This window comes from Heptranchias perlo, chromosome 7 (assembly GCF_035084215.1).
Source record: "Heptranchias perlo isolate sHepPer1 chromosome 7, sHepPer1.hap1, whole genome shotgun sequence".
Taxonomy (NCBI): Eukaryota; Metazoa; Chordata; class Chondrichthyes; order Hexanchiformes; family Hexanchidae; genus Heptranchias; species Heptranchias perlo.
In genome coordinates, this window is record NC_090331.1 from 13,093,944 (window position 1) to 13,118,425 (window position 24,482).

At 44.9% G+C, this 24,482-nt stretch overlaps 1 protein-coding gene across 1 annotated transcript in view; it reads left to right on the forward strand.

The window, feature by feature from the left end:
- Positions 1-24,482, forward strand: part of LOC137323446 (contactin-associated protein-like 5) — a 630,151-nt gene that overhangs the window by 392,191 nt on the left and 213,478 nt on the right. Inside the window, exons 19-21 of the mRNA XM_067986920.1 lie at positions 15,331-15,458; positions 19,713-19,883; positions 24,103-24,321. Of these exons, the coding sequence (XP_067843021.1) occupies positions 15,331-15,458; positions 19,713-19,883; positions 24,103-24,321 (518 nt within the window). The remainder of the gene's footprint in view (positions 1-15,330; positions 15,459-19,712; positions 19,884-24,102; positions 24,322-24,482) is intronic.

Sequence of the window (24,482 nt, forward strand, 5' to 3'; positions counted from 1 at the left end):
CTCCGCCTGCGCTAACTCCTATACCAAGATGGTGTGCAGCGCATGTCACGCTGGAAACGCCATCTTGGATGTCAGAGAAGCCATGTAGCGCTGAAACAACGGGCGCTACACGGTCCAATTTAGCGGCCACTATCTTTTGAACTAAATGAGTTAAACTTTCTGTGAGGCCTCACACAGCGGGCGGCTTATTGGAAGATCACGGGCCATGCAACCCATGCTTTTCCAATAAGCCGCCCGCTGCATATGAGGCTCAGCCAGTGGTTCGGGGTCTCAGAAAATGTACCCCCTGTGATGATAAATAAAGGACTGTGCACGAGTTACCTGTTGAGAGCTGTTTGGCCCATGGTGTGATGTCCCTTTCTGGCACCCTGATTGGTAATTATGTGACTGTTTCCTCCAATTAGGCACTTGCAGAGTTGCTAAGTTTGCCGGAAGGTCAGAAGCCTTTAGTGACTGATGGCCTGTTTGACGCAGGCTCCTTCTGCAGTTCACCAGCTTCCAGGCTTTCGCTGACATTACCGACTTTATTCATCTTTTTTCTTAAATTTAGTAGAATTTTCCATATTTTACTTACCATTTATTTATATTGCTAATTAGTTCTGTCTAAATTGGGTTCCTCAAGCTGTCATTCAGGCCTTCCTAGCTTCATGGAACTGCAAGCCTGACTCCAGTGGTTGTATTTCACTTCTCTGATTAATTTTATTCCTGTTTGGACATTTTATCCAATTATAATTTGTATATTTGGAATATTTCTCAACCTATGTTTGTTTACAGCCTCGTTGATTGACTGGTTGGACTGTGGTCACACTGAAATTTATTTTTATTTGATATCCCCCTTGTTCCTTGCCGAAGTGCCTTACTCCCCAGCGCCAGTGGCCTGGTCCCTGGCCCAAGTGCCCCTTTTCTGGGCCCCATTGAAGGAGATGAACACTCGCAACAGTAAGAACATAACAACAACAGCAGCAACAACAACAACTTGCATTTATATAGCACGTTTAACATAGTAAAACGTCCCAAGGCACATCGTAGGAGCGATGATCAAACAAAATTTGACACCAAGCCACATAAGGAGATATTAGGACAGGTGACCGAAAGCTTGGTCGAAGAGGTAGATTTTAAGGCCCGTCATGAAGGAGGAGAGAGGTAGAGAGGCGGAGAGGTTTACGGAAGGAATTCCAGAGCTTAGGGCCTAGGCAGCTGAAGGCCGCCAATGATGGAACGATGAAAATTGGGGATGAGCATGAGGCCAGAATTGGAGGAGTGCAGAGATAAGGACTGTTTAAACTAAGTTTTTTTTTTAAATTTAGATCTTTTACTTTTTGATTTATTCAGAGGTTTTTGGTGTGAATCTGGTCTTTAATCACATGTATTCTCCTGTAGATAGTATCGAGTTAACTCAACTCTAGTTTAAAAATATATGTCACCCATCAGAAACTGCTCTAGGTCCTTTTTTGCCTGTGAGCAATTCCACGGAGAAGCTACCAGTGGCAATAAATGTTGGGAAATGGCAACAATGCCTTTTACACTCTCCGCTACATGGTAACACTGTCATGTTTCCTGTTAAACCAAGGTGGAAAGTCAATTGAAAGCACTGACCTCTATGAGTGAGCACAGTGGCTGACCATAAGCAAATGGCTTTCTGCTGAGTGATGCTGGTCCTTATCCTGTGATGATATCCTCCTCCACAATGCAAACTCCAATATGTGGTCTAACCAGGAGAAGCCATCAGGCAATGAAGACAACGAGGTTGGAATACCAATTAGAACTAGTGTTCAAACTTACCTCCCTTTAGGTTAAGATGCCAGTGTTTTTTTCATTATCTCTACCAGACCACCCTGGCTCACTGTCTGCACCAAACCATCAATGGCTCACTGCACCAGGTGACCACTGACTCACTACCTGTACCATTGCACTACTGGCCAATCATCTCAGCCCCAGGACATTGCTGCAGGAGTTCCTCAGGGCAGTGTCCTAGGCCCAACCATCTTCAACTGCTTCATCAATGACCTTCCCTCCATTATAAGGTCAGAAATGGGGATGTTCACTCATGATTGCACAGTGTTCAGTTCCATTCGCAACCCCTCAGATAATGAAACAGTCTGTGCCCACATGCAGCGAGACCTGGACAACATCCAGGCTTGGGCTGATAAGTGGCAAGTAACATTCACGCCAGTGGTTAACGTCCACTCTGGGTTTCGCGCCTGGCAGCCAGCCTGATTGACAGGCTGCCTGCCATCAGGAGCTGCAACGCAAGGGCGGGGGCAGGAAAAGGAGAGAGCCAGATGTCATCCTGCGCTGTTCCAGTCCTTCATGCCTGGTTTGACCAGGCGTGAATCAGAAGCGGTGGGCAAGCCGCCCGGGTAAGTTGAAAATTTTTCTAATCACTTACTCTGTCACAGGTAAAGTGCCTTAAGTACCTCAATGAGGTACATTTGGCTCTTTAACTGTCATCCCGCTGGCTTTAATTAGGAACATAGGAAGAGGAGTAGGCAATTCAGCCCCTCGTGCCTGCTCTGCCATTTGATAAGATCATGGCTGATCTGTGATCTAACTCCATATACCTGCCTTTGGCCCATATCCCTTAATACCTTTGGTTGCCAAAAAGCTATCTATCTCAGATTTAAATTTAGCAATTGAGCTAGTATCAATTGCCGTTTGCGGAAGAGAGTTCCAAACTTCTACCACCCTTTATGTGTCGAAATGTTTTCTAATCTCACTCCTGAAAGGTCTGGCTCTAATTTTTAGACTGTGCCCCCTATTCCTATAATCCCCAACCAGCGGAAATAGTTTCTCTCTATCCACCCTATCCGTTCCCCTTAATATCTTATAAACTTCGATCAGATCACCCCTTAACCTTCAAAATTCTAGAGAATACAACCCCAATTTGTGTAAGCTCTCCTCGTAACTTAATCCTTGAAGTCCGGGTATCATTCTAGTAAACCTACGCTGCACTCCCTCCAAGGCCAATATGTCCTTCCAAAGGTGCAGTGCCAAGAACTGCTCACAGTACTCCAGGTGCGGTCTAACCAGGGTTTTGTATAGCTGCAGCATAACTTCTGCCCTCTCGTACTCCAGTCCTCTAGATATAAAGGCCAGCATTCCATTAGCCTCCTTGATTATTTTCTGCACCTGTTCAGAGGTGTGCCTCAGGGATCGGTGCTGGGTCCGCTGTTATTTATTATTTATATTAATGATTTGGATGAGAATTTAGGAGGCATTGTTAGTAAGTTTGCAGATGACACCAAGATTGGTGGCATTGTGGACAGTGAAGAAGGTTATCTGGGATTGCAACGGGATCTTGATGAATTGGGCCAGTGGGCCGATGAATGGCAGATGGAGTTTAATTTAGATAAATGTGAGGTGATGCATTTTGGTAGATCGAATCGGGCCAGGACCTATTCCGTTAATGGTAGGGCGTTGGGGAGAGTTATAGAACAAAGAGATCTAGGAGTACAGATTCATAGCTCCTTGAAAGTGGAGTCACAGGTGGATAGGGTGGTGAAGAAGGCATTCAGCATGCTTGGTTTCATTGGTCAGAACATTGAATGCAGGAGTTGGGATGTCTTGTTGAAGTTGTACAAGACATTAGTAAGGCCACACTTGGAATACTGTGTACAGTTCTGGTCACCCTATTATAGAAAGGATATTATTAAACTAGAAAGAGTGCAGAAAAGATTTACTAGGATGCTACCAGGACTTGATGGTTTGACTTATAGGGAGAGGTTGGATAGACTGAGACTTTTTTCCCTGGAGAGTAGGAGGTTAAGGGGTGATCTTATAGAAGTCTATAAAATAATGAGGGGCATAGATAAGGTAGATAGTCAAAATCTTTTCCCAAAGGTAGGGGAGTCTATAACGAGGGGGCATAGATTTAAGGTGAGAGGGGAGACTGACAAAAAAGTCCAGAGGGGCAATTTTTTCACTCAAAGGGTGGTGAGTGTCTGGAACGAGCTGCCAGAGGCAGTAGTAGAGGCGGGTACAATTTTGTCTTTTAAAAAGCATTTGGACAGTTACGTGGGTAAGATGGGTATAGAGGGATATGGGCCAAGTGCAGGCAATTGGGACTAGCTTAGTGGTATAAACTGGGCGACATGGACATGTTGGGCCGAAGGGCCTGTTTCCATGTTGTAAACTTCTTTGATTCTATGATTCTTTGACACTTCAATGATCTATGTATCTGAACCCCTAAGTCTCTTTGGACATCCACTGTTCTTAACTTTTTACCATTTAGAAAGTACCCTGTTCTATCCATTTTTGATCCAAAGTGGATGACCTCACATTTGCCACAGTTTTGCCCATTCACCTAATCTATCAATATCGCTTTGTAATTTTATGTTTTCATCTACACTGCTTACAATGCCACCAATCTTGCTGGCAGGACTTCCGTTCTCGGGTAACCCGTGCACACACAGGTGGGTCCCTGGGAAACTCGGAAGCCAGCAGGTTGGAGCTAGCTTCTGAACCCGAACGGGATTTGCGCAATTTTTAGACCCCCGCCCCCAACGCACCTGCATTTGCCTCTTAAAATCACCCCCTAGATGTTGGCTGAGGGATAAATAATGGCCAGAACGTGGGGGAGAACTCCCCTCCTCTTTTTCAAAATAGAGCCGCGAGAATTGTTATGTCCACCTGAGGGCAGACGGGGCCTCGATTTAACCTCTCATCCGAAAGACGGCACCTCCGACAGTACAGTACTTCCTCAGCCCTGCACTTGAGTGTCAGCCTAGATTTTTGTGCTCAAGTCTCTGGAGTGGGATTTGAATCCACAACCTTCTGACTCAGAGGTGAGAGTGCTGTTCACTTCACACCTGAAATTATATTGCACAGCTCGAGTTGATGTGATGCTAAAACTGCAACCATTTGGACACGGGGCTGTGCTGTACAATCGGTCTATGAAAAGAGATTAATTGATCAATATGTAATCCCAGCTTTCTATAAGTGACATGAAGGATAATTCACAGTTAAATATAATTCCACAGCTGAAGACGGATGTATAACTTACAAATAATATGGTGACAAACTGAGTTACGGGGTTGCTGAAATTCTTTAAAAAGAGCTATATTACAGCTTTGTAGAACATCAATGATTGCTGACAAAGCCATTTTGAATAATTTTCTCAGACAAGGAGGGTTTTATCGTAATGTCATAAGACTCTCCGTATACTCTGGGCTGACTGAGTTCTTTGCTGCTTCAGTGCTTTTTAAAAAAAATTGCAGATGCCTTTTACAAATTCTCACCCTGAAAGATTGACTATGGAAAGAAAGAACTTGCATTTATATAGCACCTTTCACAACCTCAAAGCGCTTCACAGCCAATGAAATACTTTGAAGTGTAGTCACTGTTGTAGGAAACATGTAGCCAATTTGCACACAGGAAGGTCCCACAAACAGCAATGTAATAATGACCAGATAATCTGTTTTAGCGATGTTGGTTGACAGATCGATATTGGCCAGTAGTTCCCTGCTCTTCTTTGAAATAGTGCCATGGGATTTTTTATGTCCACCTGGGAGAGTAGATGAGTCCGAAAGACAGCATTTACTGATAGTGCAGCACTCCTCCAGTACTGCACTGGAGTGTCAGCCTAGATTTTGTACTCAAGTCTCAGGAGTGGGACTTGATCCCACGACCGTCTGAACCAGAGGCAACAGTGCTACTTATTGAGCCACAGCTGACACATCAAGGAGAAGTAAAAATGCCCCGACTACCCCTAACACCAATATTCTTGCTCTAGCTCTGCCAGGCCATCACCAGAAAGGGGGCTGATACTGTATTGCAGCCTCTACTAGGGCTGCAATGGCTGACAACGTCTTGGTTCACTGTTCTCTTCACTGTGACACCATCGCTGCAGAAGCTTCAGTCCCCTACTGCTATTTCAACCAAACCCCTGCCAGTAATGAAGCTGCTAATATGTTATTGGGGATACTGCTGTCTCAGGGCACTGCAAGCGTAGTTCTTATTTTCCCTCTATCTTTACTGCCAGCATGGGCTTTTTTGCCAGAGGGCAGTGGAATTCCTGATACAGATCCAGGAGAACTAAATCAAAATAATGAGTAGCATTAAAGTTAGTGTGGGAAGCTAAGCAGTTTATCAAAGGGACACTGTTAACCTCATTAAAGTATAGATGTGGTGTTTCATTCATATTTCTGATCACACTTACAGTACTGATGACATGATTTCACCATCTTTTTGAATCTTTACAAATCAGATGGCAAGTTACTGTATATATTGACTGCTTCAATTCAATACTGGATTCAATTCCCACTCCACAGACTTGAACACATAATCTAGGCTGACACTTCAGTACAGTGCTGAGAGAGTGCTGCAGTGTCGGAGGTGCCATCTTTCACATGAGACATCAAACCAAGGTTATGTCTGCCATCTCAGAGATCCCATGGCACTATTTGATGAAGAACAGTGGAATTCTCCCTGGTGTTCTGGCCAATATTTATCCCTCAACCAACATCACTAAAACTGTAATAACTGGTCATTATCTCATTGCTGTTTGTGGGACCTTGCTGTGTGTAAGTTGGCTGTTATGTGTCCTACATAACAACAGTGACTACACTTCAAAAAAAAGTATTTAATTGGTTGTAAAGCGCTTTGGGGATGTCCTGAGGTTGTGAAAGGCACTGTATTAAGCAGATTCCTTCTTTCTTTACCCTGAGCAATGCCACAGGAGATCTTCTAGTTCTAAATATAAAGCACCTGAACTCATCAATTAAATGATGACCTGTAATTCAATCTCAGGGGGTGAAAGCAGTCTTCAGCCATAGCACAAAGTGAGCAATAGCCAATTGGCAGCTCGTTTTACACCCTGCCTAATTTATTGGAAAAGAAAATCGGACGGGGTTGTAAAGAGAGCTGCCCATTTGTTATCGCCCTCTCCAGTTATAACCTGTCCAAATCCATCCATTGGACACAGCCAGCTGTTCACTCACGGATACCCCCTATATATCAATCATTCAAGCCCATCTGTTAGGTCCCAAACTCTCATTACTCCCAGGTAGCCATTATTTTTCAGATAACTAGTTAGTTCTTGCTGAGTTTCATCTACACTTGTTTTACAGAATGTCACATGGGTGTGACATATTATTTAATTAAACCAGAATGTGGCAGAATTCAGTGAAAAATGGTGCCTGGAATATGCTTTATTCAAACTAACACTTGGTTTCTAACAGTAAAAAGGTTAACTGTAAAGTTGTAGCTTATCAAAATGTATGTGTTGCCTCAGGTAGTCTTGCTCAGGTTTATTGTTGCTATACTTGTCATGAAAGCAGTTTAACTAAGCCAAACAATGATAGAGTTTCTTGAGGTATAAAATCAAAAGCCAAGCCATACAAAGCATTAGCTTTGATAACTTGGGTTTTTGATGACTTCCAGAGAGAATTCTCTTGATTCATTGATTCTTAGAATCTCCCAACAATTAACAGATCAGCTAAAATATCCCAACCTCTGTTCGCTTGACATAAAGCCACATTGTTAATAAATTGGGAAATATTGAGGGTTTTACCCTAAAGTAATGAGGCTCTCCATATACACAGGGCTGACTGGGTTCTTTGCTGCTTTAGTGTTTTTTTTTTAATTTGGGGATACCTTTTACAAATTCACAACCAAAAGAAAGAACTTCCATTTCTGTGGTGCCTTTCACAACCTCAGGATGTCCCAAAGCACTTTACAACCAATGAAGTACTTTTGAAGTCTTGTTACTGTTGTAATGTAGGAAACATACCAGCCAATTTGCACACAGCAAGCTCCCACAAACAGCAATGTAATAATGACCAGATTTAATGATGTTGGTTGAAGGAATAATGCCATGAGATCTTTTACGTCTACTTGAGATGGCGGATGGGGTCTTGGTTTAACATCTCATCTGAAAGACAGCACCCCCCGACAGTGCAGCACTCCCTCAGTTCTGCACTGGAGTATCAGCTGAGCTTTTGTGCTCAAATGGGACTTGAACCCACAAGCTTCTAACTCAGAAGTGAGAGCGTTACCACTGAGCCAAGGCTAACACCGAGAACTGGTTCAGATCTGTTTGTACTTCATTACTGTAAGTGGGTAACCTATTTATCTGACGGTTGCACATAACGAGCCCAGAGCACATTAATCTCCAGTCTGTATTGCGGCTTGAGGAGCATCAGCTCAGAGTCATTGAGCTGGAGGCCGAGCTGCAGACACTGCGACACATCAGGGAGGGGGAGAAACACCTGGACATTAGGTTCCAGGAGGCGGTCACACCCCTTAGGATAAGGTCGTCTAAATTGGTCAGTGGTCAGGGACAGGAGGGTGTGACTGCGAGCGAGGCAGGTAAGGGGATCGAGAAGGTAGAAGTGGAGGAGCCTCAGCCTTTGCAATTGTCCAACAGGTTTGAGGTTCTTGCAGCCTGTATGGACGATAGCGGGGGCTGCAGGGTGGATGAGCAAACTGACCGTGGCACCATGGTTCAGGAAGCCATTCAAGCGGGAGTTAGTAGGAATGTAGTGGTAGTAGGGGACAGTATAGTCAGGGGATAGACATATTTCTTTGCAGCTGAGAGCAAGAGTCCAGAAGGCTGTGTTGCCTGCCCAGTGTCAGGGTTCGGGATATCTGTTCTGGGCTGGAGAGGAACTTGCAGTGGGAGCGGGAGGATCCAGTTGTTGTGGTCCACGTAAGTACCAACGACATAGGTAGGATGAGGGAAGAGATTCTGCTTAGGGAGTATGAGCAGCGAGCAGCTAAATTAAAAAGCAGAACCTCAAAGGTAATAATCTCTGGTTTATTACCTGAGCCACGAGCAAATTGGCATAGGATAAATAAGATTAGAGAGTTAAATTCGTAGCTCAAAGATTGGTATGGGAGAAATGGGTTTCAATTCATGGGGTACTGGCACCAGTATTGGGCAAAGTGGGAGCTGTACCATTGGGACGGGCTTCATCTGAACCGTGCTGGGGCCAGTGTTCTGGTGAATCGTATAACTAGGGCAGTAGAGAAGGCTTTAAACTAAGTAATGGGGGCGAGGGATCAAGTAAGGGAAGATATGATAAATTAAAGAAACAAGACAAGGGCAAGACAGCAAGGTAGCAATAAGGGAAATGATAATCAGAGAGTGGCAGGAAGGGACAGAGCATGCAAACTTAAGAGTGCACCAGCAGATAAGACTAGAGGTTGCAAAAATAGTAAAAAGACAGCACTTACGGCTTTTTATCTGAATGCACGTAGCATTCGTAACAAAATGGATGAATTGACAGCTCAAATAGAAATAAATATGTACGATCTGATAGCCATTACAGAGACATGGCTGCAAGATGACAAAGGCTGGAACCTGAATATTCAAGGGTACTTGACATTTCAGAAGGACAGGAAGCTAGGAAAAGGTGGAGGGGTAGCTCTGTTAATTAAGGATGACATGAGTATAATAGAGAGAAATGACCTTAGTTCTAAAGATCAAGATGTAGAATCAGTTTGGGTAGAGATAAGAAATAGTAAAGGCAAGAAGTCACTTGTGGAAGTAGTGTATAGGCCTCCTAAACCAACTGTAGGAGAGGGTATACAGGAAGAAATAATGAGGGCTTGTGAGAAAGGAACAGCGATAATCATGGGTGGTTTTAATCTACATATTGATTGGAAGAATCTGATTGGCAAAGGTAGCCTGGAAGATGAGTTCATAGAGTGCTTTCGGGACAGTTTCTTAGAGCAGCATGTTCTAGAGCCAACCAGAGAGCAGGCTATTCTAGATCTGGGAATGTGTAATAAGACAGGATTAATTAATTACCTCATTGTAAAGGAGCCTCTAGGTAGCAGTGATCACAATATGATTCAATTTCGCATTCAGTTTGAGGGAGAGAAAAGTAAGTCTAAGACTACTGTTTTAAACTTAAATAAGGGCAATTATGAGGGCATGAAGACAGAGCTGGCTAAAGTGAACTGGGAAATTAGGTTAAGGGATAGGTCAGTAGAGATGCAGTGGCAGACATTTAATGAGATATTTCATAACACTCAGCAAAGATACATTCCAGTGAGAAAGAAAGACTCTAGGGGAAGGACATAACATCCGTGGCTAACTGAGGAAGTTAAAGACAGTATCAAATTGAAAGAAAAAGCATATAATTCTGTGAAGATTAGTGGCAGGTCAGAAGATCGGTCAGAATCTAAAAAACAGCAAAGAATGACTAAAAGAATAATAAAGAGGGAGAAATTAGAGTACGAGAGAAAGCTAGCTAGAAATATAAAAACAGTTTCTACAAGAATTTAAAAAGGAAAAGAGTAAGTAAAGTGAGTGTTGGTCCTCTAGAGAGTGAGTCTGGGGAATTAATAATGGAGAATAAGGAAATGGCGGATGAATTGAACAGATATTTTGCATCCGTTTTCACTGTAGAGGATACAAATAACATGCCAGAAATAATTGTGAATCAAGGGGTGAAAGGGAGACAGGAACTTAAAACATTTACAATCACCAGGGAAAGGGTTTTGAAAAAATATTAGAACTAAAAGCTGACAAGTCCCCAGGTCCTGACGGATTTCATCCTAGGGTCTTAAAAGAAGTGGCTGCAGAGATAGTAGATGCATTGGTATTAATTTTTCAAAATTCCCTAGATTCTGGAAGGGTGCCATCAGATTGGAAAATAGCAAATGTAACTCCTCTATTCAAGAAAGGAGGGAGACAGAAAGCAGGAAACTTCAGGCCAGTTAGCTTAACATCTGTCATAGGGAAAATGCTAGAATCTATTCTTAAGGAGGTTATAGCAGGGCATTTAGAAAATCTCAATGCAATCAGGCAGAGTCATCACGGCTTTGTGAAAGGGAAATCGTGTTTGACTAATTTATTAAAGCTCTTTGAGGAAGTAACAAGCAACGTGGATAAAGGGGATCCTGTGGATGTGGTGCACTTGAATTTCCAGAAGGCTTTTGACAAGGTACCACATCAATACTACACAAAATAAGAGCTCATGGTGTAGGGGGTAACATATTAGCATGGATAAAGGATTGGTTAGCTAACAGGAAACTGAGAGTAGGTATAAATGGGTCATTTTCAGGTTGGCAAGATGTAACAAGTGGAGTGCCACAGGGATCAGTGCTTGGGCCTCAACTATTTACAATCTATATCAATGACTTGGATGAAGGGACCGAATGTATGGTTGCTAAATTTGCTGATAACATAAAGGTAGGAAGGAAAGTAAATTGTGAAGAGGACATAAGGAGTCTGCAAAGGGATATAGATAGGTTAAGTGAGTGGGCAAAAATTTGGCAGATGGAGTATAATGTGGGAAAATGTGAACTTGTCCACTTTGACAGGAGGAATAGAAAAGCAGTATATTATTTAAATGGAGAAAGATTAGAGAACTCTGAGGTACAGAGGGATCTGGGTGTCCTAGTACATGAATCACAAAAAGTTAGTCTGCAGGTACAGCATGTGATTAGGAAGGCAAATGGAATGTCGTCATTTATTGCAAGGGGAATGGAATATAAAGGTGGAGATGTTTTGCTACAGTTGTACATGGCATTGGTGAGACCACATCTAGAATACTGTGTGCAGTTATGGTCTCCTGATTTAAGAAAGGACATAATTGCTTTGTAAGCGGTTCAGAGAAGGTTCACTCGACTGATTCCTGGGATGAGGGGGTTATCTTATGAGGAAACATTTTATTTTTATTCGTTCATGGGATGTGGGTGTCGCTGGCGAGGCCAGCATTTATTGCCCATCCCTAATTGCCCTTGAGAAGGTGGTGATGAGCCGCCTTCTTGAACCGCTGCAGTCCGTGTGGTGAAGGTTCTCCCACAGTGCTGTTAGGAAGGGAGTTCCAGGATTTTGACCGAGCGACGAAGGAATGGCGATATATTTCCAAGTTGGGATGGCGTGTGACTTGGAGGGGAACGTGCAGGTGGTGTTGTTCCCATGTGCCTGCTGCCCTTGTCCTTCGAGGTGGTAGAGGTCGCGGGTTTGGGAGGTGCTGTCGAAGAAGCCTTGGCAAGTTGCTGCAGTGCATCCTGTGGATGGTACACACTGCAGCCACGGTGCGCCGGTGGTGAAGGGAGTGAACGTTTAGGGTGGTGGATGGGGTGCCAATCAAGCGGGCTGCTTTGTCCTGGATGGTGTTGAGCTTTTTGAGTGTTGTTGGAGCTGCACTCATCCAGGCAAGTGGAGAGTATTCCATCAGACTCCGGACTTGTGCCTTGTAGATGGTGGAAAGGCTTTGGAGCATCAGGAGGTGAGTCACTCGCAGCAGAATACCCAGCCTCTGACCTGCTCTTGCAGCCACAGTATTTATATGGCTGGTCCAGTTAAGTTTCTGGTCACTGGTGACCCCCAGGATGTTGATGGTGGGGGATTCGGCGATGATAATGCCGTTGAATGTCAAGGGGAGGTGGTCAGATTCTTTCTTGTTGGAGATGGTCCTTACCTTGCACTTATCAGCCCAAGCTTGGATGTTGTCCAGGACTTGCTGCATGCAGGCACGGACTGCTTCATTATCTGAGGGGTTATGAATGGAACTGAACACTGTGCAAACATCAGCGAACATCCCCACTTCCGATCTTATGATGGAGGGAAGGTCATTGATGAAGCAGCTGAAGCTGGTTGGGCCTAGGACACTGCCCTGAGGAACTCCTGCAGCAATGTCCTGGGACTGAGATGATTGGCCTCCAACAACCACTACCATCTTCCTTTGTGCTAGTTTTGACTCCAGCCACTGGAGAGTTTTTTCTCCCTGATTCCCATTGACTTCAATTTTACTAGGGATCCTTGGTGCCACACTTGGTCAAATGCAGCCTTGATGTCAAGGGCAGTCACTCTCACCTCACCTCTGGAATTCAGCTCTTTTGTCCATGTTTGGACCAAGGCTGTAATGAGGTCTGGAGCTGAATGGTCCTGGCGGAACCCAAACTGAACATCGGTGAGCAGGTTATTGCTGAGTAAGTGCAGCTTGATAGCACTGTCGACGACAACTTCCATCACTTTGCTGATGATTGAGAGTAGACTGATGCGGTGGTAATTGGCCGGATTCGATTTGTCCTGCTTTTTGTGGACAGGACATACCTGGGCAATTTTCCACATTGTCGGGTAAATGTCAGTGTTGTCGCTGTACTGGAACAGCTTGGCTCGAGGCGCGGCTAGTTCTGGAGCACAAGTCTTTAGCACTACAGCCGGGATGTTGTCGGGGCCCATAGCCTTTGCTGTATCCAGTGCACTCAGCCGTTTCTTGATATCACGTGGAGTGAATCAAATTGGCTAAAGACTGGCTTCTGTGATGTTGGGGATATCGGGAGGAGGCTGAGATGGATCACCCACTCGGCACTTCTGGCTGAAGATGGTTGCAAACGCTTCAGCCTTGTCTTTTGCACTCACGTGCTGGACTCTGCCATCATTGAGGATGGGGATGTTTACAGAGCCTCCTCCTCCCGTTAGTTGTTTAATTGTCCACCACCATTCACGACTGGATGTGGCAGGACTGCAGAGCTTTGATCTGATCCGTTGGTTGTGGAATCGCTTAGCTCTGTCTATAGCATGTTGCTTCAGCTGTTTAGCATGCATGTAGCCCTGAGTTGCAGCTTCATCAGGTTGGCACCTCATTTTTAGGTACGCCTGGTGCTGCTCCTGGCATGCTCTTCTACACTCCTCATTGAACCAGGGTTGATCCCCTGGCTTGTTGATAATGGTAGAGTGAGGAATATGCCGGGCCATGAGGTTACAGATTGTGCTGGAACACAATTCTGCTGCTGCTGGTGGCCCACAGTGCCTCATGAATGCCCAGTTTTGAGCTGCTAGATCTGTTCTGAATCTATCCCATTGAGCACAGTGAAAGTGCCACACAACACGTTGGATGGTGTCCTCAGTGCGAAGACGGGACTTCGTCTCCACGTGGACTGTGCGGTGGTCACTCCTACCAATACTGTCTTGGAAAGATGCATTTGCGACAGTTAGATTTGTGAGGATGAGGCCAAGTAAGTTTTTCCCTCGTGATGGTTCGCTCACCACCTGCCGCAGGCCCAGTCTGGCAATTATGTCCTTCAGGACTCGGCCAGCTCGGACAGTAGTGGTGCTACCGAGCCACTCTTGGTGATGGACATTGAAGTCCCCCATCCAGAGTACATTCTGTGCCCTTGCTACCCTCAGTGCTTCCTCCAAGTGGTGTTCAACATGGAGGAGGACTGATTCGTCAGCTGAGGGAGGACGGTAGGTGGTAATCAGCAGGAGGTTTCCTTGCCCATGTTTGACCTGATGCCATGAGATTTCATGGGGTCCAGAGTCAATGTTGAGGACTCCCAGGGCCACTCCCTCCTGACTGTATATCACTGTACCGCCACCTCTGGTCGGTCTGTCCTGCCAGTGGGACAGGACATACCCAGGGATGGTGATGGAAGTGTCTGGGATGTTGGCTGAAAGGTATGATTGTGTGAGTATGGCTCTGTCAGGCTGTTGCTTGACTAGTCTGTGGGACAGCTCTCCCAATTTTGGCACAAGTCCCCAGATGTTCGTGAGGAGGACTTTGCAGGGTCGACTGCGCTTGGTTTGCCTTTGTCGTGTCCAGTGCCTAGTGGTCTGTCCGGTTTTATTCTGATTATGACTTTTTCTAGCGAAATTGTACAACTGAGTGGCTTGCTAGGCCATTTGAGAGGGCAATTAAGAATCAACCACTTTGCTGTGGGTCTGGTGTAACATATAGGCCAGACTGGGTAAGGACGGCAGGTTTCCTTCCCTAAAGGACATTTGTGAACCAGATGGATTTTTACGACAATCCGGTAGTTTCATGGCCACCATTACTGATACTCGTATTTTAATTCCAGATTTTTATTTAATTCATTGAATTTAAATTCCCCAGCTGCCGTGGCAGGATTTGAAATCATGACTCTGGATTATTAGTCCAGGTAGCATAAGTTGGGCCTGTATACACTGGAGTTTAGAAGAATGAGAGGTGATCTTATTGAAACATATGAGATCCTGAGGGGACTAGAAGGGGTAGATGCCGAGGGGATGTTTCCCCTTGTAGGAGAGACTAGAACTAGGGGCCACAGTTTAAAAATAAGGGGTCTCCCATTTCAGACGGAGATGAGGAGAAATGTTTTTTCTCAGAGGTTCGTGAGTCTGTGGAACTCCCTTCCCCAGAGAGCGGTGGAGGCAGGGTCAATGAATATTTTTAAGGCTGAGTTAGATAGATTCCTGATTAACAAGGGAGTCAAAGGTTATAGTAGGTAGACTGGAAAGTAGGGTTCAGGTCACAATCAGATCAGCCATGATCTTATCAAATGGCAGAGCAGGCTCGAGGGGCCAAATGGCCTACTCCTGCTCTTAGTTCATATGTTCGTATTATTATTACAGTTGAGAGTAATTTTTATTTTTATCCTGGATTTTGGCAGGACCAATGACATGGGCCTTCTTTCATACAAAGACCACTTGCCTGTGACTCAGATTATTATTGGAGACATTAACAAGACAAACTCTGAAGCCGCCTACAAGCTTGGACCACTGCGTTGCCATGGTGACAGTAAGTATCCTGTAGTTAAGTTTTGTCATTAGTCTCTTGAAAGTTTCGAAATAGGTGCAAGACTGGCTCTAAATTACCCTGCCTCTGAAATCAAAACAAGATGTCAAGCTAATCTACCCTGTACCATAATGGCTGATTGTTTGAAAATAAGAAGCACTCGATCACTGACTACCATTAAATCCATTAGTTTTCTCCTCGAAAAACAGCACTTACTGTGAGTTCTTTTTTCTGAGACATGATTTCCACCCCTCCCCACCCCACCCCTCCAGCTATGCTGCTGAACTCCAGTTGAAAAGATAACTCGGGGATTCTTCGCTATTATGAACTTTGAATTCCTCTCACCAGTAGCAAAGCAGAATTGCTTTGGAGTGTGTTTGTTTCCAAATTGAGGACTCCAGCCAATTACAGCAGGGCACAATGAGTTCTTTTTGAAGGTGACCTGGTGATGGCCTGCAATTGAACCTAAGAGTTCGCAGAAGGGGAGGCGGGATCCTCAGCTGTCTCGGTGCTCTCTCTTGAGAGAAAAAGTGTCTTCTCAGTTTGTGCTGTCTTCCCAATCTGTCTGGCTTGCCTTTTAGCCCAGTACACAGGCCCAAGGTTAGGGTGGGCATCAGGAAATCAAGCATGAGGCTTCTACCAAGGGTCGGAGTGTTGGTCGGCCTGGTGACCCCAGCACATAAGACCAAGGGTACATTGAGGACCAAAATGTTCTGGATTCGGAGATAGAGGATTGTTGGGCAAAGGGTATCCAATGATCATAGAATTATACAACATAGAAGGAGTCCATTTAGCCCACTGCACCTTTGCTAGCTCTCACCTTGTTCCATTCCCCTACCCTTTCCCCATACCATTATAAATTTATTTTAAAAATATTTATGCTCTTCCCTCTTAAAAGCTATTATGGATTCTGCACCCCCCCCCCAACAACCCTCTATGTGGTAAAAATTCTCCTCACATCTTCCTTTATACTTTTGGTGATGATTTTAAATTCATGCCCTTTAGTGACTCACTGACCACTGGAAATAGTTTGTCCAATTTAACTTATCAAGACCTAGCATAATCTTAAGCACTTCTGTTAGATCTTCTCTTAACCCTTTTTGTTCTAAAATAGTCCCAGATTCTGTAGTCCCTCCTTATAACCAAAGCCTCTCATCCCTGGTATCATCTTAGTCAATCACTTCTGCACCCTCCTGACAAGCTTCTTAGATTATAGCACCCAAAAATAGACACAATGGGGGCTAAATTTGTTATGGCCCATTTTTGGCCGCATAACCGGGAAGCCCGAGAACCGTCTTAAATTGTTCCCTCGGGCCTTGTCATAATAGTCAAGACGAGCTATTGGCACCTGTCGCTCCTTCAGAGCCGGATGGAATGTGCCTCGCCGACAGCGGTCCTGCTGGTGGGAGGAGAGCGGGAAGAAGGGCCGGGAGCAGGCCGTCAGGGGCCCGCTGTGGAATGGGGAGGAGTGCCCCTGCTCCTCCTGGCTCCACATCAAGGTGAGCATGGAAAAAAAATAATTTTTGGTAGTGGCTTCTGGCGGTCACTTTAAGGTTGGGCGAGTTGTAGACCAGGTAATGCTGAGCGGAGCAGGCCTGGTGATTGCTCCACTCCGAGCAGATGAATTTTGTGGAAATTCGGGCTTCCGAAATGGAATGGGTGCAGGACCATGGTTTTCCATATTGAACTGAGGCCTGCACTCGCTTTAGGCGGCCTGATAAATTTAGTGGGCCAGGTGCAAATCGGGCACAGGTTTGCCCACTGCTAAACTTGTCATTGTTGCGCCCGTTTTATGCCCATGAAATAGGCGCATCAATGTGGAATTTCTAACCCATTGTTCTAACTGCAACCTAACCAATGATTTAGCTAGGTTTTTTTGATTCGCTCATGAGATGTGGGCGTTGCTGGCGAGGCCGGCATTTATTGCCCATCCCTAATTGCCCTTGAGAAGGTGGCGGTGAGCCGCCTCCTTGAACCGCTGCAGTCCGTGTGGTGAAGGTTCTCCCACAGTGCTGTTAGGTAGGGAGTTCCAGGATTTTGACCCAGCGACGATGAAGAAACGACGATATATTTCCAAGTCAGGATGGTGTGTGACTTGGAGGGGAACGTGCAGGTGGTGGTGTTCCCATGTGCCTGCTGCCCTTGTCCTTCTAGGTGGTAGAGGTCGCGGGTTTGGTAGGAGCTGTCGAAGAAGCCTTGGCGAATTGCTGCAGGGCATCCTGTGGATGGTACACACTGCAGCCACTGTGCGCCGGTGGTGAAGGGAGTGAATGTTTAGGGTGGTGGATGGGGTGCCAATCAAGCGGGCTGCTTTGTCCTGGATGGTGTTGCCTTTGCTTTCCCTTTCAAAATACTAGGGAAGTGCACATGCAAAGAGCAGTATGATCCTCACCATATTACTATTTTCCATATGCCACCATAACTTTCCTTGCTGTAACAGTAGCTAAGTACCATATATGGGCAGGAAGTACAGCCACAACACCATAGATTAAAATTACAAGAAATAAATTAGGCACAACTGCAAGCTTAGTTGGAGCATTCATTTCCTGGCCAGATATACATCCGATCCCTGGTAATCATAGAATCATACAGCACAGAAGGAAGCCATTTGGCCCATCATGCCTGTGCTGGCTCTTTGAAAGAGCTGTCCAATTAATCCCACTCCCCTGAACTTTCCCAATAGCCCTGCAAATTTCTCCTTTTCAAGTATACCGTAATTTGGTGAATGTAGATGCAGATAGGTCCCATTTGACCAGCCCGGTGTAAGTTGATACTGACGCAAGTGTACAATCCCTGGTATTCTACACGGACAGTGGTTACTCGAAGTCTCTCTGATGGCCAAGCTGCTGTCATCTAATGAACGTTCCTAGATTCACTTCATCTTCGTTCCTGCTCTATTCACCCTCAGTCTTGTGCTTCATCCATCTCTTCAAGCTTATTCAGAGAATGTAAATAGATTTCAATATTTTATTATGTTTTAAAACAAACTATTAGTAATTTATTTAAACAACAAATACTTGAATTAAGCTGTTGGTTGTGTGCTAATATTTTGATCTGTGCTATAGATCACATTAATCAAAATGAAAATGTAATTTTATGTAACACATTTATGGCAGAAATATTTATAATGCATACTGGTTTAAACGTGCTTAGAAGCTAAATTGAGTTTTGCATCTGGTGTTCAAGCATGAGTTAAGACAGCGAGTAACTGAGCTATGTAGACCAGGAAGACCTCGGGTTTGATCCTTGCTCTGTACTGAGTTAGTAGATCGTAGCCAGGGCAGTGGTTGGGACACTACTGTTAGTCTCCATTGGTTACCTGGAGTATTGTGTGCAGTTCAGTAACCTTCACTACAGAAAAGAAGTAGCTGAGTTGGAGAAGGTGCAGGGAAGAGCTACTTGAGTGATTAGGGGACAAAACTGATAAGGAGTGACTTGCAGAGCTGGGATCTTGTTGGGAGAGGAGGAGACTGAGGGGGCATATGATGGAGGTATTGAGATTAATAAGGCTCAGGGGTATAAAGGATCAGTCAGGGCTAATTTATTCAGTACAGGATAGCAGAACAAGGAGACATGGGTATAAGCTGGAAAGGGATAGATTCAGGTGGGGTGTAAGAAAGCATCACTTTACTGAGAGGTTTTGGAAGAAGTCAAAGGGACAAATAACTTGGACCTTGAAAAGAAGCACGTCATCAAGATAGCAGGTGGGCAGACCAGGTCCTTTCCAGCCTTGAGATTGCCTGTGTTTGGCTTAAGGAGGAGAACATTGGCCGGAGTGTCTACTCCAGAATAAGTACATAAGAAATGGGAACAAGAGTAGGGTTATCCGGCCCCTCGAGCTTGCTGCGCATAAAGTGTGAGGGTGTCGTGAGGGAAGGGTCAGGCTCAGCCGTCAGGGCGGCACGCCCCCATAGCCAAATAGCCTGCTTAGGCTCGCACATGGAGAACTGCCACTTGATCGGTTTACCCAAGAAACTGTATCCCAGCAAAGGAGTCAGTGCCTTTGCCACCAATACTGAAGAGATGAAATCTTCACAAACGCATTTACAGTGTTGCCGCACAGAAACACCAGAGGGATTCTTATCCTGGGGGAGGGAAAGGGAAACGATGGACAGAGAAAGGAGAAGCAAAAAAAAATGTTTAAATGTCTAGAGTTTACTACTGTGAAGTGACAACCTAATTATAGATTGAAGTACCCTGTATTAGTAAATGAATTGTACAGTGTTCTCTCAAACAGACTAATAACCGTTCATACAGGTAATTACTGGAACGCAGCATCGTTTAACACCGAGTCCTCGTATCTCCACTTCCCCACATTCCACGGTGAGCTAAGTGCGGACATCTCATTTTTCTTCAAAACGACTGCTGCAGCGGGTGTTTTCCTGGAGAATCTCGGAATCACGGACTTCATAAGGATCGAGCTGAACTGTAAGTATTCCCTGACGGAGGAAAAAAGTGCAAATGCCGGGAATCTGAGTTAGAAACAGAAAGTGCTGGAAATACACAGCACGGGTCAGTCAACATCTGGAGAGGCGAGCAATCATCTCAGATAGGAGCTCACGAGTGCCGCAGCCCAAAACAGACAAACGTACGAACAATGAGGGATAGGAAAAGACCCAGTGATCCAACCAGCCTGTCCCACACAACTGTAACGCCTTGTGCATCAGGATACAGACTCCTCACCCCACCCTACCTGAAAGCCATGTACATATCTTTTGAGATGCTGAGGGACCTGCTGTGTGTTGCCAGAATTTTCTGTCTTCTCTTAAGCCCAATAGCCAACAAATTGAGATAGAGCAGGCTTCAGAGGCTGTAAAATGCTGGTCCCATACAAGACCAGTGCTTTGAAGTTAGGTTGTTCCAATCTTAGCGTGTATGAATGCTCAATGCCCTCATATTAAATTCTTTTGTCAGCCATTTTATTGGAGGTGTTTAAAATGAATGATTTAAAGCCTCCATTAAAATAGCAGGGGAAGAATTTCACGTGAGTGCGCTAAAGGGGAGATTTTTCACATCTGTGCTTCCAGCACACACACGGGGTCATTTTGACTTCGGGCGATAGTGTAAAATGAACAATATTGGATCAGCCGCCCGAGGTACATCTCTCCCGATTTTCATTTCCACTGAAGGCTGATCCGACATCTCCCAATTTATACGATCACCCAAAGTCAAAATTACCCCCACGGGGAGTGAATGTGGGGAAGTTGCACACTCCCAGTCTGGGAGTTTCCATCCATTAAAATTAATGGACACCAAATCACTCTCTGGAAGTGTGCAATTTCTCCCAGTATTATCACAGCATGCACCGGGAGCCTACATTTACCCTTAAATGACTATAGCTAGAGTTTTCTTTGTGGAGTGGCAGCAATGTTATGCCTTTATTGCCCGTCGACTGAGCTTCACCTGAAGTCACAGCCGACAATCGTTTTCCTTGCACACCACGTCAAAGTTGACACACACGAGTCGTGTGCTGAATTTACACTTTTCTCTGTACGCTTGTCTACATGCCAAGAATGGCCGCACTTCAAAATGTAATTTGTGAAGAGTGCTTTGAGGCGTTTTATCAGTGATGTGAGAAGGTGCTAAATAAATATGTTTTCAAACCAGGATTCACAAGGAGATTCCACGAGGGATGCGCAATGCCATTAAATCGCTGTTCATCTGTGGCCAGGGATATGATGCACTGCAACAATTCCTCATCTTATACACCTTTCTATATATTTTGACTTACTAGCACATTAGTTCTGTTGCTGTGTACTAAGAAAAACGCTTTCTGCAATGCTAGCTGACACTGTGGGGATAATTTTAACTTTGGGCGATAGTATAAAACAGGCCATATCGATTCAGCATTCCGTTATACATCACTTCCCATTTTCATTTCCATTGAAGTCAAAATAAATAAAAATCTGGAGAGATATAAAACAATCCGCTGAATTGATAAAGCCCGTTTTACACAATCGCTCAAAGTCAAAATTACCCCTTATATTTAAAAAATTAGGACGGGGGTCTCCAGAAATATATCAGTGTTTAAGGGAGTTCACAGGAGTCTGTTAATATTCGCAAGGCATCCTTGAGAATGTGTCACTATTTGCAGGGGGTCCCCAGGAACATGTCGGTATTTACAGGGTGAGGGGGAAGGGGGCTGGGACTTCGTCAGGATTTGAAGGGAGTGCCCATAATTTTAGGGGGCTGGGTGGGGGGGTACCAGCGGCATGTTAGTGATCGGAGGGGGTCCCTGGGAATGTGTCAAGATTTACAGGGCTCCCCCACACGCAAGAGTTTGTAGACCATTGGTCTGCAGTGGCGTTGCTAGGAGATCTGCTACCGTGGATTCGAATAAGCTTCCAGTAGGGAAAGATCTTTTTTTTTCTAGGATCGGAATAAAAATAATTCCCCATCACTTTGCAATAATTAGCATTTTAGGCACATCAGCAGTTCATTGAAATGAAGTAGGAGTATTTTTATTCTTGTCAAAGTCAATCAATTGGTAATGAAAATGCACAAGAACACACAGTTCAAGCTTTTTTTGGTTACAGCCGTCCTCTCCTACTGTAAAAGCAAACACAGGGAAGAATCTTATCATTGCAATTGGCACCATACTCCCCGCAACACCGAAAATGTCTTTAACGCTGGTAGTGCCACATGGCTGTCTTTACACAATTAAACCATAATCTGGACAGATTTCCATCGTACTGATACATTATCATACCCTGTTCTAGTGTGTTGGTATAGACTAGGATTGTATTCCCTCGAGTATAGAAGATGAAGGAGTGATCTAATTGAGGTGTTTAAGATGATTAAAGGAGTTGATAGGGTAGATAGAGAGAAACTATTTCCTCTGGTGGGGGAGTCCAGAACAAGGGGGCATAACCTTCAAATTAGAGCTAGGCACTACTTCAACCAAAGGGTAGTGGAAATCTGGAACTCTCTTCCCCCAAAAAGCTGTTGAGGTTGAGGGTCAATGGAAAATTTCAAAGCTGAGATATTTGTTAGTCAAGGCTATTAAGGGTTACAGAACCAAGGCGGGTAAATGGTTAAGATACAGATCAGTCATGATCTAATTGAATGGCGGAACAGGCTCAAGGGGCTGAATGGCCTGCTCCTGTTCCTATATCCTATGTTCCTATGCTGCACTGGCGAGGAGTGGCTCCCCACATTCATGCCAATTACAAGGACCTTGCATCCAGCAATAAGCCATTTTCAGTAAAGGTTCGGGGCTTGGGAGGGTGGTTCTCTGGCACATTTGCAGCTGGGGAGAGAGGTACTGGCTTCCATTTGCTGCCTCCAACAATATCAGCAACCACGCACTGTGTGGGACCAATTTGCATGAAGAATGGTTCTACAAAACAGCTGTGAGATGACTAACCAGTTAATCTGCTTTTTTTAGTGGTGTTGGATGAGGTCTCGGTTTAACATCTTATCCAAATGACGGCATCTGACAATGCAGCACTCCCTCAGCACAGCGTGAAGTGCCTGACTAGGTTATGTGTAGTGGGTGGGGTTTGAATCCATAACTTTCTGCCTTAGAGGTGAGAGTGCTACCATTGAGCCAAGCTAACACTTCATGCTAGTTTACACACCATGCTTTGGGTCGACAAGCAGATTTTTGCCCAATTGCGTTCCCAAGCAATATTTTCTCCTCACAGACTGAGCCCTCATCTCTGGTTCTGTGCACTTTCCTTCCGCTGCATCCATTGTGTGAGCTGGATCACAGCTATGACTTTCTTTGCTTGTAACAATGGAACAACACCATCTGCGCGTTCCCCTCCAAGTCACACATAATCCCGACTTGGAAATATATCGCAGTTCCTTCATCGTCGCTGGGTCAAAATCCTGGAACTCCCTACCTAACACCACTGTGGGAGAACCTTCACCACACGGACTGCAGCGGCTCAAGAAGGCGGCTCACCACCACCTTCTCAAGGTCAATTAAGGATGGGCAATAAATGCTGGCCTTGCCAGCGACGCCCACATCCCATGAACGAATAAAAAAAAATGCACTCAAGTCTTAGACTGGCCTCAGTGGTCCAGCACTCTCACCTCTGAGTCAGATGGTTGTGGGTTCAAGTCCCACTCCCACTTTTGGTGTTAGGGGTAGCCGGGGTATTTTTTTCCCCTTGATGTGTCAGCCGTGGCTCAGTGGGTAGCACTCTCGCCTCTGAGTCAGAATGTTGTTGGTTCGTGTCCCACTCCAGAGCCTTGAGCACAAAATCTAGGCCGACACTCCCAGTGTAGTACTGAGGGAGTGCTGCACTGTTGGCGATGCTGTCTTTCAGATGAGATGTGAAACTGAGGCCCCGTCTGCCCTCACAGGTGGATGTAAAAGATCCCACGGTGCTATTTGAAGAAGAGCAGGCGAGTTCTCCCTGTGTTCTGGCCAATATTTATCCCTCAACCAACATCACTAAAACAGATTATCTGGTCATTTATCTCATCCCTGTTGTGGGACCTGTCTGTATGCAAATTGATGGTCGCATTTCGTACATTACAACAGTGACTACACTGTACCGCACATTGCTTTGGGATGACCTGAGGTCATGAAAGGCACTATATAAATGCAAGTCTTTCTTTCTTTATAGTAATAAAGTGTACTTTGCTTAGGTGAAACATTATGTTCAGAGTCTAATGTCACTATGCGATTTTATAGCCCCGATGGAAGTGCTGTTCTCATTCGATGTGGGTAATGGTCCAGCTGAGGTTATCGTGAAGTCATCCACACATTTGAACAACAATCAGTGGCATTATGTCAGGGCAGAGCGAAATATCAAAGAGGCATCTCTTCAAGTGGATCACCTGCCGAGGAAGGCACAAGAGGCCCCAGCTGATGGACACATCCACTTACAGCTCAACAGCCAACTATTTGTAGGTAGGGAAAAAAGAGGTCTTTTGTTCTTTGTACATCTGCATCCACATGGGCCTCTGTACATCCTTTTAATGCTCTGCGGCCATTGCGTTATTCAAAGGCTTACAAAAGTGAGCGAGTTAGACAAATGGGTTTATTGTCATACTTCAATGGCAGCTAAACCG